The sequence below is a fragment of the Vipera ursinii genome (assembly GCF_947247035.1).
Source record: "Vipera ursinii genome assembly, chromosome: Z".
Taxonomy (NCBI): domain Eukaryota; kingdom Metazoa; phylum Chordata; class Lepidosauria; order Squamata; family Viperidae; genus Vipera; species Vipera ursinii.
The window spans coordinates 106,777,616-106,796,765 of NC_139517.1; the positions used below are offsets into that span (position 1 = coordinate 106,777,616).

At 36.4% G+C, this 19,150-nt stretch overlaps 1 protein-coding gene across 1 annotated transcript in view; it reads left to right on the plus strand.

Annotated features, from left to right (window-relative positions):
* ZNF804B (zinc finger protein 804B) overlaps positions 1–19,150 on the plus strand; it is a gene marked incomplete at both ends in the record, with an annotated part of 199,892 nt that overhangs the window by 153,086 nt on the left and 27,656 nt on the right. Inside the window, one exon of the mRNA XM_083376835.1 lies at positions 11,463–11,606. Coding sequence (XP_083232961.1) covers positions 11,463–11,606 — 144 coding nt within the window. The remainder of the gene's footprint in view (positions 1–11,462; positions 11,607–19,150) is intronic.

Consider the following 19,150-nt stretch of genomic DNA (forward strand, 5'->3'; position numbering starts at 1 on the left):
TTGGACTAGAAGAACTCGAAGATTCTTTCCAACTCTGTTATTCTGTTATTTTATTTCTGAAATACCCTTTTCTCTATTTTATTACCACCATATCTTCTCTCCACAACTTCTTTGTCTTCCAGTAAACTTCTTAAAAAGGTACAGAGGTCTAAGTTATTTGCAGAGGAGGTTTTTTTTTTAGAAATGAGCAAAAGGCTACTAAAAACAGGACAAGTAGCTTTAGGCTTCTAAGTGAGCTCCTATTTTGCAATAATTTCAGATTGTATCGAAAATTCTCCTAAGGCTTTCCAGGAAAAGAAAATATGTGTAAAGATATTTTCACATCTTGCTGAAAATATAAAGTTGAGTTGTTATTCAAACCTATAAGTACTTTCACAATACAGGCATAGCTAAGTCATTTATGTACAAAAGAGTGACCAATAGAAGTTATTACTTTAATTATCTTAAAGAATTAAAAGTATCTAGTTCAAAATGAATTGGTTCAGTGAAATGAAGAAATCCTCAGTGGAGGGATATAACAATTCAGTAATAAATAATTCAAAGTCAATGAATTTTCACTGAGCTATTTATCTTTAAATTCTATTAGTCTTTTTTAATATGAAGTGCCTTAATTTTAGTCTTTTTTAAAACTGCTAATCAATCTCAACTAATGCAATAGCTTAATACAAAGCAAACTGATACTTGGAAATTGTTGCTGATATAACTCAAGAAATGAGAGGATATTTTAAATCAAAGGTTCATTGATAAAGGTAGCCTGAAAAAGAAATGAGAAGATATTGGAATTATTAATCATGAGGTAGCACAAAATTAAACCATAAACCTTTCTGCTGTTGTGATTAGGGACTGCGAAGTATTATGTGCAGTATTACATGCATAGATGTGCCTCTGGTTTGACATTTAAAATAATATAACTATATTATAATATTAAACATCAGTTGAGAAAAGTGAGTATGCTTGGATCTCCAACTAGATCCTTATATTTATAAAGTCTAATTAATGCTTTGTGTTAATCTATTTCTAAATATTGTCCATATTTTATGAGAAAGTCAGCCTTAGATAACTATAAGGACAATCAAATCTTATTATTCAATTGTACAGTAAGTACTATACACTCAAAGTATATAATAAATAATTAATTTCTGCGCAGTTAGTATATACAGTATTTCAGGCGTTATTTAGGAAAATAGCTTATACACTATTGAATCAGAATTTCACTATATTTAAATCCATATCTTTTGACTATGTTCACAGAACATCCTTACCCTAATTAGCCATTAACACTGTCCAATCTTGAGCCACAAACCTGGCCTGCAAAAATTGGGTCATGCATGAGATAAACTATCTCATTCTTTATATATTTTGTCTCTATGATCACAAGGACTTAAAAATGTTATTCCCTTATTGACTTGATTATCCTGGTCATACATTTATACTACACATGAATCAGTTAGTTTCCTAGGGAAGCTGCTGTCCTAATCATTTTACATTCAAGGACTACCTGTAATAACCAAACTCATTGAAGAAGAAAGAAAGGGATGTAATGTTTTAAATTAAATGATTTAAGATTAACTAGCATGCAAATTAAAGGAACTGATAATAAATTAAAAGAGTCTATTATAATCAAGCTCAAGAACTCCCTCCAGGAAATTAAAATATATAGAAAAAACTAAAGCCTGTTCTTTATTGTTTGATATAACACAATGTGGTAGATTTAAGTTAAATGAAGATAAATTACAGTCGAATATTAGAGAAGGTTCCACAGTGGACACTATTACTTCATTTTACTGATAATATTTAAGCAAAAAGTGGAAGTTATTTATTTATTTAATTTTAAAAATGCATACGGCTGCTTACTTTAAGTAGGTATGAGCAGTTTACAATAACCAATTATGCTTTAATTTAGTGAGGCATGAAGACAGTGATCTAAATGATCCCATTTAGGATGAATAAAGACTTATATGAAAAAATGTTTGTATTAAACTTAAAAGTTCAGTTAGTATTCAAATATAATAGTGCATTTACAATTTGAATCAGTACATTATTTTTTGCAGGTTCAGCATATTTTGATGGCTGTGCAATTTCTTAAAAATCCCTCACAAATGTCCATACATGATTTCTGATTATGTATTGCAGCCACATTTGAGATGTCATATTATATTTATTATGTTTATATCAAATAATACCATGTCAGAAGTCATTAATGATGTTATCACTATAAGGACATAAAATAAGAAAGGATATAGAAAGCAAGTGCCCGTTCAAGCAAGAATATATGTGCTTATGACAATTCATCAACATTTACAATAGCATTTATCTTTAAGCTAAATATATTATCTGTTAATCTGGTTGTCTTATTTATAACTTATGCAAAATGTCAGTTTTCATTAACAGGGAGGTCTACTAAATCCTATAATTTTCTGAAATAATATGTAAGCCATGTAGCCAGGAATTTGTCTTTAGTAAAATACATTATAATGAACAGCACATAAAGAATATAAAATAGATTGTATTTTAGGTGGTATCAGTGGAATCTTTATAAATTTGAAATTTCTCACCTCATATTTTTCTGTGGTCTGGTATTACAGCACTGGAGACATTCCAGAATTACTCAGCAAAATACTAAGATGCATTAGGAGAGAAAAGATATTGCTTTGAGATTTCTTTTAAATAGCTGGATATACTGAAGTAAATATGGACTATGCATTCTTCATTGTCATGGGATCGAAGATCAAATGATATCGTTTAAGAGAACATGAGCATGCCATTAATGATTTCCAATATAGTGCAAAATATTAAGATTCCTAGAATTTAAATCTGCTAGAAATATGGAGACCGTACAGTGTTCTTGTTGAATAACAAAGCAAGGGGAACCATTTCAGACTTCTAGGAACTGTATACTTATGTAATCACCATGTCAGATCAATAAACAAACTTGAAAATATAGCTTTTTTTCCCATGACAAAACAAGCATAATTAAATAATCAGGCAATAGAGGTGGATGTTGATTATCTTAAAATGCACATAGGAGTTAATTAGTTGCTATTTTAAACCATCTGTATAGAAAGCAAGTTGTGCAATAATTTCAATAAAAAATAAGTTATTGAAGAAGAAGGTTTTTTGGAATGAAATATTCCAGTTTAACTTATTCATTACAAAGTATGTTCTGTTTAATCCTCATAGAATTAGAATTTTGTCTTCAATGGAATAGAATAAACTTATCTGACCATTTATCAACATAAATAAAAGTGAAAAGATCAGTTTAATGTCAGTATGATAAAACTTTCCTTTTTGACCCATTCTTCCATGGATCTGGCATATGAGGAACCTCTAATGCAGCATGTGTCTATACTTCATTAATGATATACATCCATATTTCAATTTATGCATTGTAATTATATAGCAAAGATTGATGGTATCAAAAAGATCAAGTGCAGGCTTTAAAACAGCAATCGGCAGGTTCAATCATGTTTTTAATGTAAATCAGGATAACTTAAAAACAAAAGAAAAATTAATTATTTCATTAAATAAACAGGCATTTAAATTATGGGGTTAACAGTCATTAATGTGCAATCAAATGCATTGTAGTCATTTGCATTTTTAACATGAAATATTAAAAGCTCAAGATACCCAAAGTTAAATGGCTTGCTAGAGAATCCCTCGGATACTTACTGAGAAATCAAGTCAATGGGTTTCTGTGGAATTTTGTTTCCAATACATGTGATATATGGCTCCAGAGCTTTACAAGGCTAGAAAGGGAAAGCAAAATCATAAAATATATTAGAAGATAAAGGACATTGCTTTGAGATTTCTTTTAATAGGAAGTCATATAAAAACAGTATAAATAAGTAAACTACTGGAGGGAACAATTACAGTATATGGAAATCTCAGAAAGCTGACCCTATTCCTTTCCCAATTAGCAGTATATAATGACATTTTTTGTCTGTGTTACAAATACTAAAGTAGGTTACAGGAACACTGCATCAGAAATTAAATGAAAGAATGGTACAAAGTGAATTAATATGATAGGAAAAAATATTCTGGTTTTAAATGCATATGCATCCATACAATTGCTATGATAATTAGCAGTTAATTCACGGTCAGCTAATAGCAGCAGACAAGGAACACAAGCCAAAACAGAGTCCCTGAAAGGAGACTACCCAAAAGGTTGTTTTTAACAGGATCATGCAGAAGAATAGTGAAAATCCAGCCCAAAGTCAGAATTATCAGCCAGACCAGTGGTCAGAATTTCACAAGCAAAGTCCAAACAAACATCACACAAGAGCCAGAGATCAGATGGCTAATTTCAACAAAGGAACATGAGTCAGGGCTGTCTCTTAAATCAGTCTGCAGCCAGCTGTCTTCAATCAAGCGATTTACTCCCTTGCTTGTCAAGCAACCTCATATAATATCTCTGCTCTGCTCTTTGTTCTACTAACTGGGTGCCAGGTGTATCATCATTATCTGATTGTTCCAGTTGTGGTACCTGTGTTTGATCAGTCTCAGGATATTCTTGGCTTTTTGTCTCTTGATGCTAACATTCGACAAGTTCTGCTGCAGATTTTTCACATTCAGAATCAGTTTAACAGAAGTTTGTTATTTATTTTGTGTATGGCATCTACAGAAGTCATGCAATCACTGATATACAAATATCATCAAATACATTATAAGACTAGATTCAATAAGAGCCCATCAATATATTATGTATATGTGTACTATTTCTGGATTGCAGAAATTTCCAAATTATGTATCACCAGGAAGAAGGAAAAGGAAGATTTTATGGATGCAGAAAATTATTGCTCCAGTAGAGTCAATTAGTTCTGCTTTTGAAACAGGACATTTCAGTAATTGTTTACATTTTCAGAATCTGAATTTATTTTAATGCACAGATATAATATAGGTGGTACCTGATTCAATAATAGTAACTGTGAGAGGGATCTCCGAGTCCTACTGGACAATCACTTAAATATGAGCCAGCAGTGTGCTGCAGCTGCCAAAAAAAAAGCCAACACAGTGCTAGGCTGTATTAACAGAGGGATAGAATCAAGATCACATGAAGTACTAATACCACTTTACAATGCCTTGGTAAGGTCACACCTGGAATACTGCATCCAGTTTTGATCACCATGATGTAAAAAAGATGTTGAGACTCTAGAAAGAGTACAAAGAAGAGCAACAAAGATGATTGGGGGACTGGAGGCTAAAACATATAAAGAACAGTTGCTGGAATTGGGTAAGTCTAGTTTAATGAAGAGAAGGACAAGGGGTGACAGGATAACAGTGTTCCAATATCTCAGGGGTTGCCACAAAGAAGAGAGAGTCAAGCTATTCTCCAAAGCACCTGAAGACAAGACAAGAAGCAGTGGATGGAAACTAACCAAAGAGAGAAGCAACCTAGAACTAAACAGAAATTTCCTGATAGTTAGAACAATTAATCAGTGGAACAACCTGCGTCCAGAAGTTATGAATGCTCCAGCACTGGAAGTTTTGAAGAAGAGACTGGACAGCCATTTGTCTGAAATGGTATAGGGTTTTCTGACTGAGTGGACTAGAAGACCTCCAAGGTCCATTCCATCATCATCATCATCATCATCATCATCATCATCATCATCATCATCATCATCATCATCATCATCCAGGGCTTTTTTTGTCATAGAACGCTCAGAACGGAGTTCCGGCACCTTTTTTGGATGGAATCTTGTAGGGTAGGCAAGGCAGGTTGTATGACATGTGTGACTTCCAGCACCTTTTTTTTTTACAAAAAAAGCACTGTCATCATCATCATTATGAATAATGTATGAAAGTATGAATCCATCAGAAACCATCCAGAGGTACAGTATAGTTATGCTGAATGTGGAGAAAATTCTAAAAGCCTTTCTATGAAACTTTATTAAAATATTAAAAGATAAATAACTGTATAAAAAGATGATTGAACTAAATTGATTTACTTACCACGTTTCTTCCTAGTCTAAAAGGTTATGATTTTTAGCACATATCCTTAAGGGCAAAGAATATATTGCATTATTTCTAAGAAATTTGTATGCTTGTTATGCTCTTATTCATACATAAACTGATGCTTCATTTTGCACCCATTTGTACAGCCTCATTCAGATATTGTTATAACACCTAACATCTGGACAAAGATAAAAAAGAGTGATGGAGCTCTAGGTGATGATGGATCTATAGTGGTTCTCCCATACCATTCTATTTGCAGAGAAAGTCTTAAATCCTAACCATATTCAGATGTAGTTTTATTCCATACTCTAGGTAATCTAGTAACCAAGTAGATTCAGACTGCCCTAACATAGATGTCAGGGCCAGATTGAACAAGTCTTATTGTCAACACTGCTAACATTGGATGTTCCTGCTCTGGCAACTGATGAAAATGCAGCTTTCTTGCTTTTAGAAATCAGGTGCAGCGGGAGGGGGGGTTGGGATGTAAGCTCAGCTAGCCATAATAACAACGCTGCTGTGGGAAACCAAGGACAAGCTGATAACATTTTAGTGGGCTGAGGAGAAAGCCCACACTTTAAGTTAATTGGGGAATGTGATTCATGACAGTTTATTGGGGGTGGGAATTGTACTTTGTTACTTTGTATCTGGGGGAAGGGAATTTAGTTTTGGGGTTCAACTATGTAGTACCGATACTTTGTATCCTGAATAAATGTTCGTTAAGGAAGTATTTTACCTCGAAGTTCTTTTATTGGGTTTCATCTATCAGAACCATGACATTAACCCAAAAACTGACATTTCTACCTTAACCACCTTGGGGTCCTGAGCTCTAATCACTGTCCCTAAGTGAAGGGATAGACTGACAAAGACTCAGGGAAGATCTCAACATGGAGAAGGATGAAGTGTCTGGATCCAGCACACCAGCCATGACGGCCACCTCAGTGGAGGGAGCACAAGCCAGTGCACCGGTGGAGAAGGACTCTTCTCAGGACTTACAGCTGGGGGCAAGACCCAAAATGTGGGAGCTGATTTGGTCATTGGAGTGGACCCCGCTCGGTGGAGACTCCAGTCCCCTCAAGATGATCCTGCCAAAAGCAAGTTTTTTGAAGGTGACCGAAGTAGATTTGCAAGAGGGAACCTCTCAAGAATTGTGTTCCCCAGGCCACTGGAGAATCAGGAAATCGACAGCTACTGAGGATTCCAGAGAATGGAAGTATCTGTCCATGGCCCTTAACCAATCAGTGGAGAAGTTGGTGGAGAGGTTCGAGGGGCTAGAGATGAAGAGTGGGGAGCAATCCTCTCACTCTTCCCATGCAAATGATTACAATTATCGGCAGAGCAGATGCTTGTCCCTACCTAAAAGAAGCCCCATCACTGCCTATGGAGCACAAGTGGCTTCCCTGTCTTCGAAGCCACCAGTACTAACCTCTAGCCCTGCAATAAGGGACAGTCTCAGCTGCCACTCTAAATACGGTGGCCTGAGACATTGTCACTCCTCTAAAAGCCAGGATCGCTACAGGTACTGTGAAAACCCTGACCGTCGGCACCACCCAAGCCCAAAGCCTACATAGGGGGAACACTCAGATGTGAGTGTTCACCATAATGTAATTGAACAGCTGTGCGATCTGTTGAGAGCGCCACAACTGTTGGAGCCCCTGAAACAATTGGGGATGCCACATCCACTGCCACTGGGAGGTCAGTCTCAGGTGGGAACACCACAGCAGTGGGGCTGGTACCAGCCCCTGAATGTGCAACAACTGCTGGGAGGCCTGCACCAACTAGGGATGCCGCAGCCATCATTGGGAGACCAGCTACAGGTGGGAGCGCAGCAACAGTAAGGCTGGCACCACCTTCTGAATCTGCAGCAACTGCTGGGGGGACTGCTGGGAGGCATGCAGCAACTGGGGATGCCACTGCCACCATCAAGAGGTCAGCAGCCATTGGGAGTGCAGCAGCAGTGGGGTTGGCAACAGCTCCTGAATGTGCAGCAACCGCTGGGGGACTTGCAGCAATTGGAGATACCACAGCAGCCACTGGGAGGTCAGCATCCACTGGGGGTGCAACAGTCATAGCAGGGAGGCCAGCAACCACTGGGAATGTAGCCACATGGGGGGAGCAACATTTTAGTGGGCTGAAGAGAAAGCCTGCACTTTAAGTTAATTGGGGACTGGGAGTCCTCCTAGATTCACGGCTCACCTTAGAAGACCACATAGGAGCTGTGACTAGGGGGGCCTTCGCCCAGGTTTGCCTGGTGCGCCAGTTGCGGCCCTATCTTAGCCGGGATGATTTGTGCACGGTCACTCATGCGCTCGTGTCCTCTCGTCTGGACTACTGCAACGCTCTCTACATGGGGCTGCCCTTGAGGACCACCCGGAAGCTCCAACTGGTACAGAATGCAGCCGCGAGAGTGGTGTTGGGAGTCTCCCGATACTCCCGCGTTACACCTCTGCTCCGTGAGCTGCATTGGTTGCCAGTTGTCTTCCGGGTGAGATTCAAGGTACTGGTAACGGTGTTTAAAGCCCTCCATGGCATGGGGCCGGAGTACCTCAGGGAACATCTGCTGCCGGCATCAAGCTCCCTGCGCCCTGTGCGTTCCCACAGAGAGGGCCTCCTCAGGGTGCCACCGATCAGAGAATGTCGATTGGTGGCCCCCAGGGGGAGATCCTTCTCTGTGGGCGCTCCGGAGCTGTGGAATCAGCTACCGGTAGAGCTCCGGATGGCGCCCGATCTTCGCTCCTTTCGTCGCGATCTCAAGACATTTTTGTTTGTACAAGCTGGCCTAGCCTGATGGGGATCGGTGGGGTTGTTTTATTTTTGGTTTTTTAATTTTATCTCGGGGTTTTTTAGAACTGTACTTCTATTGTTTTTAATTAGGGCAATTGTTTAATCACCTTTTAATGTTTGTATTGGCTATTTTATTCTGCCCTGTGAACCGCCCTGAGTCCTCAGGGAGAAGGGCGGTATATAAATGTTATTAAATTAAATTAAATTAAATTCATTACAGTTTATTGGGGGTGGGAATTGTACTTTGTTAATTTTTATCTGGGGGGAAGGGGATTTAGTTTTGGGGTCCAACTATGTAGTGCCAATACTATGTATCCCAAATAAATGTTCTTTAAGAAAGAATTTTGCCTCGAAGTTCTTTTGATGGGTTTTATCTATCGAAACCATGACATTTACCTTCACACAGGACTAATAATAACTGAATAGAAGTTATGGTACAATATTTCATTGATTTTTCAGTGCTTTAGACACTTCAAATTTTTCTGGTTTAGACTCCAGGGTTATTCTTTTGATTATACTATTAGAACCCAATTATTCTACAATTTACCTCAGCAGTAAAAATATGCAAAATGGGAAGCTGTGCACTTCATGGGACCTTATGAAGTCTTATATTGCCTGCACATTCATCACAAGCTGCATCCAACCAACCAGTCAAGAATTTGGGGACAATAATACTGATATCTGGCAAATGGCAACCCCACCTACCCACATTAATAATACTTTAACAGCCACTCCCTTGAGGTAGGAATGGGGGAAGGGAAGAATAAGGACAGACTGATGCCAAGAAATACAGCCACAAAATACTGTTTTAAGTGGAATATATTTTACTTATTGTGTGTGTGTTCAAGACGGGCTATTAAATAAATGGTACAATAAAAATGGAATGAAAAAAGATAAATGAAATAAAAAATGTAATATTGCATCTAGAAAGTGGTTTTAGAAATCAGTGCCTATGTAAAAATGTGTCCTAAAATAAGTCTGGCAACCTCTCTAAGCTGTTTCACTAATCAAAAAGTAACCATTAGCGTTGCCTCAGATAGAATCAAAGTAATTCTGCAGTAATGGAATTGCCATATGACATTACATCCTGGAATTCATATTACAGGCTTAAAACCACTGAAAACATGAATATCTACTTTTATAATTGTGATTGTAAAGGACACACATTGCTCAAATAGAAGCTCTAAGTAGCAGTAAGATTCTTGCCAAATTATGTTCTTTAACATTATTTAAATATTTTGTATTTGTGTGGTGCTTTTTGTCAGTTTTGATTCCTGGCAACATTTTTGACAGGAATTCAGAAGTGGCTTGCCATTGTTTCCTTCCTAAGGTTGAGAAAGAGTGACTGACCCAAAATCACACAGGTTGCTTTTTGACCAAGGGAACAAAGAATTAAATCTCACAAGCTCCTGGGTTTTAGCATCATAACTTTAACCACTACATCAAACTAGCTCTCATTATTAAAAATTGCAATCATTAATGGGAGACAGATGGGTGACATATGTTTACGGATGGTCACAGAGTCAGCCAGATGATTAGTCTAGATTTTCATTTTGTCCACCTACTGAGCCCTTCCCAAGGAGCTGGGATAGGCAGATGTTGTGGTTTGATAGTGTTTGGTTATATTAAAGATATCATTGTAGATAAAGATATCAGCTGCTTTTTGCAATTGACTGCTGGTGATTTTGTCACTGTGATGCTATTCAAATAGTATTCCAGCTGTTTTGGAATAAAAAAAATCAAACTAAGTTTGAGTTAATTGATCTAGCAGTTTTTCCATTTGTACAACATGTTAAAAATTATTGTGCATGGCTCAAATATCTATCATGTAAAAGGATCCCTGAGTGAAAATACTGTATACAAGATTACTGCTTTAATCATGGCAGATTTTGGGTATTACATAGCCACAAATTTAAACTTATATTATTGTGCTTGTTGAATTCTATACTAGTCTTTTAGATTTAAAAGAGAAATTCAATCACTTGAGATGCAATGATACGTAAAATGCTTAGAAAAGCCTAACATAGCTATCAACACTTCTAAGATGATTAACTGATTTCAATCGTATATATGCTTGTTCCTTTTACTGCCCTTAATGTACAAACTGCTAACAGGATTGGGACCATGATCCTTGTATAGTAATATCCTGTTATTATGGTTCTTCTTTTTCTATTCCTGTTGTTTTGCATTGTCATCTGCAATCTTTAATATGGCTGGAGTAATAATTAAGCCAGGTTAATATTTCTTTAATATTCATGTATAGATTTATATCTAGTAAAATATCATGTATCTCACTCAACCTTGACAATTTTTGTGTGGAATTCAACATCTAATATTCCTCAGCCAATATGGTTGAGAAGCACTGTTTTAGATTATCTATGGAGCATTTTTCCCACATCATTATGGTAAATAATGAATCATTCATTCATTATGAGCTGTTCATCACACCTTATGATCTAAATGCTTTTTTTGCTGATGAAAGCTAGCAGAGACTATTTATTCTCTGCAGAAAAAGGGGTACTGCCTCTTTTTCAAACAAGGTCCATAGAAACCCAAATAATTAAGATGATTGGGACACAACATACATTCCACAGGTTTCTCTGCCCTTGCTGCTTGTTTGTATCATTTCTCTCTGTGTAATAACAGCACTGTCCCTTATAAATAGGAAATTATACACACCATTTTTTGATACTAATCAAGTATTATTTCATCTGCTTTTGCCCTTGTAGGATTTTGCTGAAAAGGAGAAGGCAGCAGAAAGGGCTTTGGAAGATGTGAAGGCCAACTTTTACTGTGAATTATGTGACAAGCAGTACCATAAACACCATGAATTTGACAACCACATCAATTCCTATGATCATGCTCATAAGCAGGTAAACCTAAAAAGCCATGTCAAGTATTTTGCTTTATTGCATCAATCTTAGCAAATCAGTCATGTAATCAGCTTGTAGGAGGTGATTACAGTGTATGTTCAAGGGCTGTTACATAACTTGTTGTAGTTAGACCAATTCATATAATCAATTCAATAGTTCAGCCTAAAGTGAAATGACTTATAGTAAGTTTAATGTTTTATCATAGAGAATAAAATTCAGAACAGTAAAATAAACAAACAAAATGTAATAAAACAAAAACATACATTCAACTTTAACCACAACACAAAAAGAAAAAAAATAGTGTACAAAAAAGGAGGAAAAAGTGGTCAATTAAATTTAACACTTAACATGTAGGATTTACTCTGCTTGAGAGCTGAAAGAAAAGGAAAAAAGCAATAAATTCTCCTCCACTTTTAATGTTTGTGTGTGTGTGTGTGTGTGTGTGTAAAAGAAAAAAGAGGAAAAAGCAGTCAATGGATTGAGCTAAACATTATACTAATCTTCAAACGCTCTGTTAACCATATGTTATTATATTTAGCATGTAAAAAGTCCACAAACTGTTTCGAGTTTTTTATAAAGTTGTCTAGTCCATTATCCCTAATGAAAGGTGTGAGTTTCGCCATCTCTGCTAATTCAGTCAATTTCAAAATCCATTCATCAACAGTCGGCATCTCTTTTTCTTTCCAGTGTTTGGCAAGTATAATCCTTACAGCCATCACCATGTGAAAAAATAGCACCCCAAATTATTTTTCAATTCACTTGTCCATCATACCTAAAAGAAAAGCTTCAGGTTTCATTAATATTTGTATCTTAAATATTTTTTTGCATTGTCATTGTTGTTTATGCAGTATGTTTTCACATATTTGTAAGGCCACCACATATGATAAAATAACTTGGATTTTGACTACATTTCCAGCACTTTTTATTTATTTATTTATTTATTTATTTATTTATTTATTTATTTATTTATTTATTTAATTTATTTCATTAGACTTATATACCGCCCTTCTCCCGTAGGACTCAGGGTGGTTCACAAGGTTTTTTAAAAAAACAATACAAGTTACAAAAAATAAAAACAATTGAAATGATTGCACTAGCCTTGAACTAAAAACCCCAATTACAATTAAAATACAATTAAAACTCCAGTTAATACTCTCAGTCTAGGCCAGAAAGCTCGAAGAGCCAGGTCTTCAGGTCCTGGCGGAATGAGCGAAGGTCAGGGGCAGTCCTAAGCTCTACAGGCAGCTGGTTCCAAAGGGCCAGCGCACCCACAGAGAAGGCCCTCCCCCTGGGTATTGTCTGCCAGCAATCTTTTACTGGCGGTACCCTGAGAAGACCCTCCCTGTGGGAGCGCACAGGACGAAGGGAGCTTGATTCCGGCAGCAGGTGTTCCCTCAAATATCCTGGACCCAAGTCATTTAGGGCTTTATAGGTCATCACCAGCACCTTGAATCTCACCCGGAGGGCAACCGGAAGCCAATGCAGCTCATGGAGCAGAGGTGTTACATGGGAGTATTGAGAAACCCCTATCACAACTTGCACAGCTGCATTCTGCACCAGCTGAAGCCTCCGAGTGGTCCTCAAGGGCAGCCCATACATTTTTGCTAGTCTATCTGGGGTCAAATACTAATGATACATCATTTTATAAAAGTTTTCTTTCAGACTATAATTTAATGCAGTGCTTTTTTTGTAAAAGAAAAAGGTGCCGGAACTCACACATATCATACAACCTGCCTTGCATACCCTACTAGGTTCCATCCAAAAAAGATGCCGGAACTCCGTTCTGAGCGTTCTATGACAAAAAAAGCCCTGATTTAATGTAAATTTTAGTCCCTTCATCTATTCATTCTCATTTATCTAGCATTATATTATACCTGTAGGGACGCGGTGGCTCAGTGGGTTAGGATGCTGAGCTTGTTGATCAGAAGGTTGGCAGTTTGGCGGGTCGAATCCCAAGTGCCGTGTAACAGAGTGAGCGCCTGTTACTTGTCCCAGCTTCTGCCAACCTAGCAGTTCGAAAGCATGTAAAAATGCAAGTAGAAAAATAGGGACCACTATGGTGGGAAGGTAACAGCGTTCCGTGTGCCTTTGGCATCTAGTCATGCCAGCCACATGACCACGGAAACGTCCTCTGACAAGCGCTGGCTCTTCGGCTTTGAAACGGAGATGAGCACCGGCCCCTAGAGTCGGAAACAACTAGCATGCATGTGCGGGGGAACCTTTACCGTTTACCTTTATATTATACCTACAATTTTTGCCCATTTTACCATGCATTCTTTAATGTATTCATAATAGCATTTTACATACTTTAAAAACTGTCATCTTCAGAATATAAGTTAACATCCAATTCAGATTTAGTTCCTGTGAAAACAAAACCTTTTTATCAAGTTTAACTATTTCAAAAATTCTATAATAATTAAACCAATCACAAGCAAATTCTTCACTTACTAGTTGTTCTCTTGTTTTTATCTTAAATCCCTCTTTTTCACTTATCAATAAGTCTCAATATGTCATCCATTTACATTCCAAAATTATCTCATTTCTATGTAGTGCTTCATGACGTGATAGCCAAAGTGGCACTTTATCAACTAATCTTCTTTTATACCATACATGTGCAATTGATTGCCTAATAACATGAATGTTAAAGCCAGGATTAACTTTTACTTTATCATACCACAGGTATGCATGTGAAATTACTGAGACTCCCATATCATAGTAAAAACGTTTATTATAAAACAGAGCAAGATTAGTTATAAACCTCTATTGTTCCTAGTCCAATAAAATTTTGGAAATAATGTAAAGGAGTTCAGGATAATGTCTATTTGTCCTTCAGCAAAATAACTTTATAAATACTGAACTGACAAGGGTCACAGTTGGTTTACTGGGGAAAAATAAGGCAGATTCATGTTTTCTATAACCAAAGAGGGATTGAAAAAACCCCTCCAAAAAACTATATTAAAAATGCTTTTCCTTGTTATTCTTTCCAAACCAATGTAATTGGTTATGTAATTAGAATTGGAACCCTCTCTGTATTTCTAACAGCATACATATAGGTAAAATCCCAACTCCAATGACATAATTCTCCATAGCCTGAATAAAATGGGATAAATTGACTATCTGGGGAGGATAAGCTAACAACAACAACAAAATTGAGTTTGAAAGTGAGCTGAATCAGGGCAAGGGTTATGGAACAAAAAAGAATTCAAGGAAAAAATATCACTCAATGCACCCCTAAGAATAGGTAATCAGGCAACAGTAGGAAAGTTGCTGACTTCTTTACTTCTTCCCAGCCATGTGACACAGAGCAGTGATTTTACTAACTATGTGATGTATTTATTGCCGCAAAAAGAGCTTCTTCTAATTATGAAAATGAATTATGCTACACTGATACTGCAACAGAAGAACCAAGATTTCTTCTAGTAAATTGATTTAATTCCATCTACTGGCATCAGGTGATTTCAGATGACTTTGCAATGATTCAGCAGCCATAAAAATGCTATTTTCTTTCCCACTGGCTGCCTTTTTTATGACCAACGAGTTAAATTTAAAATAAAAATATTAAAACTATAGGGACGGATTATTATTTTTTAAAAGAGAAAATGTATCTTTACTTAATTGATCCATAAAATATAAAATTATTTCAGATTCAAATTATATGAGCATAATCCTATAATCACCCTTTCCTACAAAAAACATATATTTCCAATAGCAACTTTCTTTCTGTTAATCAGGATTGTTTGCTTCATATTGATCGAATTGAAGCATTGTCAGCCTTTTCTTCTATTTGCATATAATTTTAGGCCTCCCTACATAATATATAGGCATATATTCTAGCACATTTCTCAGAAATAGTAGAGTTTTTTTCAAAATAGAAATGTCATATTGATGTATCAGTTGGTTTTTCTTGGTTGCTTTCCATCATAAAAGATCATGGTTAAAAGCAATAAAACTCTTTTTAATTTTAAAAGCTGCTGTAAGAGAAATTCAGACTAGTAGTGAAAGAGCAAATGGCCTATATTTTTAATCAGACAACATAAACCTCACGTAGAATAGGGGCACATGTTTTTTCAATGCTGCTCTACAAGATAAAATAATAGCTGAACTAGTCATCTATAGGGTGGAAGATTAAACGTGAAATAGACATCTTTAGTTATCCAATTCTATCAACCATTCAATAATTACCAAAGTTGCAAATGTGTAAATAGAGTAATCTTGAATTTGGTGTAGTTGGCGACTTTATTTGTCTTTATTGTAAATTATACTAAGGCATTAAAAGTTCCCATTAGATCCACCTTAGGTTTAAAATGATTGCACCCCTGGCATATAGAAGGCTAAGTAACAGAGTTTATTAACAGATTGAAATTCATTTTTAAATTGAGCCTGAACAACAGAATTAGTATAGAGGTTCATGAGAAGAGAAGCAATGAAATGCACTTTTGCTTAACTCCTTTTTAAAAGTGTATTATTTTATATCTTCTAAAATTGCTTAAGTAACCTGCAGATGATATTTTTATGCTGCATTATAATCAGAGAAAGTAACAATCCATAGTTCTGCCAATTTTGTTCATAGTTTCTTTGTAGATAACAGGTTAAAGACCACCTTCAAATAAAAAAGTAGCATAAAGGATTTCTTCTCACCAACTAGAACACTGTACTTTTTAGCTAAATTGCACGGCTCAAGGCATTAATCAAAAGCTGACTGATTTTGTGTTCTTGGGCAACACCTTATTTTGATTAACCAATCAGTAAGTGTTCCATGTATATGTCATATAATTTATTAAGGTTAATTGGCTGAATGAGAGGCAGTTTGATGTAGTGATTAATGCACCAGGCTTAAAATAGGAGACAGTTCTAATCCAATCTTAAGCACATAGCCAGCTTGAAGTCTAGGCCCCTCAACCCTTGGAAGAGAGAGGTAAGCTACTTCTGGAAAATACCACCCCCGAAAGGCAACATGGATTTGTTCAGTCAATTACCTGTAATCAAGACTGAATAATTTCACATACAGGTATTGCCCATTTTTGACAATTGTGAAGCATTCCTTAAACTGATTTCAGTGGAAACTATGTTAAAGATTCTTTAAAGACATCATAACATTGCAAAAAGGAGAAATAGTTGTTCCTCTCATAAGTGATGCTTTGATTATGTGCTGTCAAATCATTGTTGACTCTTACAAGGATAAGTCTTTTCTTGAACATCTATTTTTTCAGTTCCATGTGAAACTCTAACCTGCATTGGATGAACCTAATGTGTTTTTTTTCACCAGCATATGAAATTGTAAATATTGTATGATAGTTTGCACAATCTGTGAAGTCACCTTTATTTGGTATTGGAATAAAGATTGATCTTTTCCAGACTTGAGTCCCCTGGATCAGTTTCCAGATTTGCAGCCATAGTTTTATTAAAACCGTTATGGATTCTTCTGTTGCTTTCTATATTTTCCTAGTCTTCCAACTTGGTAATAGCAGTCTTCTAATATCATCACAGTATTGCAAAAAGGGAGTATATTCTAAGCTACCTTGGATATTGATATCTCTACAGAACAGAATTTTAGTTATACTCCTTCCACTTTATTTGATCTTTTTAAAATCAATTACTATTATCCATTGCATCCTTTTTGAATGCCAGTTCAAGATTCAAACCTCCTTCTGAGAACTTCTGAAATTCTTTTTTTCCATGTGTGTTTCTATATTTTATAATTTTAGAGATGTTGTAATATTGATTCTTGTGTCTTTATTAGCTGTCTTAAATTCCAATAAAGAAATTATTTGCAGCTCAGCATTGAAATTAGGATCCTTGATGAATTTGGTGGTTTTCTTGCAGATGACTAGGTAACATCATCTGTGCTAGTAAGGAGTGGGGTTTGCTTTCAATTTACATACTAGTGGCTTGCCCTGTCAGTGTTGGTGGGAGTGGTCTTAGACATTCTTTGGTTGGGCTGTTTACTATTAGCGTGCCTGGCAGGTCCTTGGCTGGGGTATTGTCTACTTCTTGATTGTTGGTCTGATGTTAATTTTGGTTTTAATCTATGCTCACCTGGCTGGTGGGTAGGTTTTTTTGGTCTTTTTGTTCCCTTTTTGGTTTGTTGATTGTCTCTTTTGCACACTATCTAAATGTTGTTTATGTCTTTGTGTTTATTGATGAATAGTACCAGGCTTCAGGAATTCTCTAGCAAATACACAAAGCTTGAAACACCCAGAATCATGGATTTTATTGTCCTTTGCCTAACCATATGCTTACAACTTGACAAACTTATTTGACTATTATGGAAACTATTTTGAAGTTTTATAAGATAAAAAAAATATATCTTTATAGTGAAATAAGAAGGTGAAAAAAAAAGATCCTGGGGAGGCAGGTCCGAATGTTGTAAGGTGGAAATGGTGAAGAAAGGAGGTTTCATCCTAGATGTTTCTGCATCTTTCCATGCCCCAATTTTTATTTCACTAAAAAGCCAGCCTTCTCTTGTATATTTGTTACCACACATTCAGATTAATTACAGCTAATTATTTAATATTACCGGTCTACTACAGAGAGCATCCTCTCATACGGTATTGTGGTTTGGTATGCTGGTCTGACAGCCGCAGACAGGAAAGTATTACAGAGGGTGGTGAGCACAGCACAAGACATTGTGGGCTGTTCCCTGACACCACTGGATGACATCCCCAGGGCCCGTTGCCTTGGAAGAGTGAGGAAGATTCTCAGGGATGACTCACACCCTGGACGGTATCTCTTTACTCTCCTACCATCCGGTAGGAGATATAGGAACATAGCCAGCCGTACCAACAGGCTGAAAAATAGCTTTTATCCGTGGACTGTTAGGCTTTTAAATAGGACATAATCTTATGCAGAATTGACTTGGGAGGCCGGTGTGTGGTGTAGTAGGTTCACATAGTGTGGTGGGATGGAGGGTTTGTTGTCACTGTGTGTTGGGGGGAGAGAGCATGTGGGGAGGCTCAGCTAATTTCAATGTACACATGTTGTACTTTGACAATAAAGGTTTATTATTAATATGCAGAACTGAATTGTTGAATGAGACTCCAGAAAGAGAGACCTTGGTTGCCTTATGAAATTTAAAGTCAACAGTATTTGAAAGAAACAGAGCAGCTGTTTGTACAACATGTTCAGTTGTATATGAGGGCAACATGGAATGCTAATTATCCTAAAGTTTGGGAGATGGATGTTTTATAAAGAGATGTAGAGATTTCATCTATAACGGTAAGCATCTCTAATGGAGACTTAACAGATTTTATCTTTCACATATCTATGAATATTGTATACAGGCACATGGAATCTTTTTACAGCATATGTAAGTAAAACCTTTAAACAGATCAGATTGCAGGTGATCAAATTTTTGAATTGGAATTATATAAAGCATATAACTTAGGTCAATTATTGCTTAGACATTATTAAACAAAGATTAAAATATTAAAAATAAAAGAGAAAATAATTTAAAAGAAATATTTATGGGCACAGATGCCCATCTGTGATATACGGAAAAAGAAGTATGAATTAATTACTGTAATAGCAGACAGAATTCAGACTAA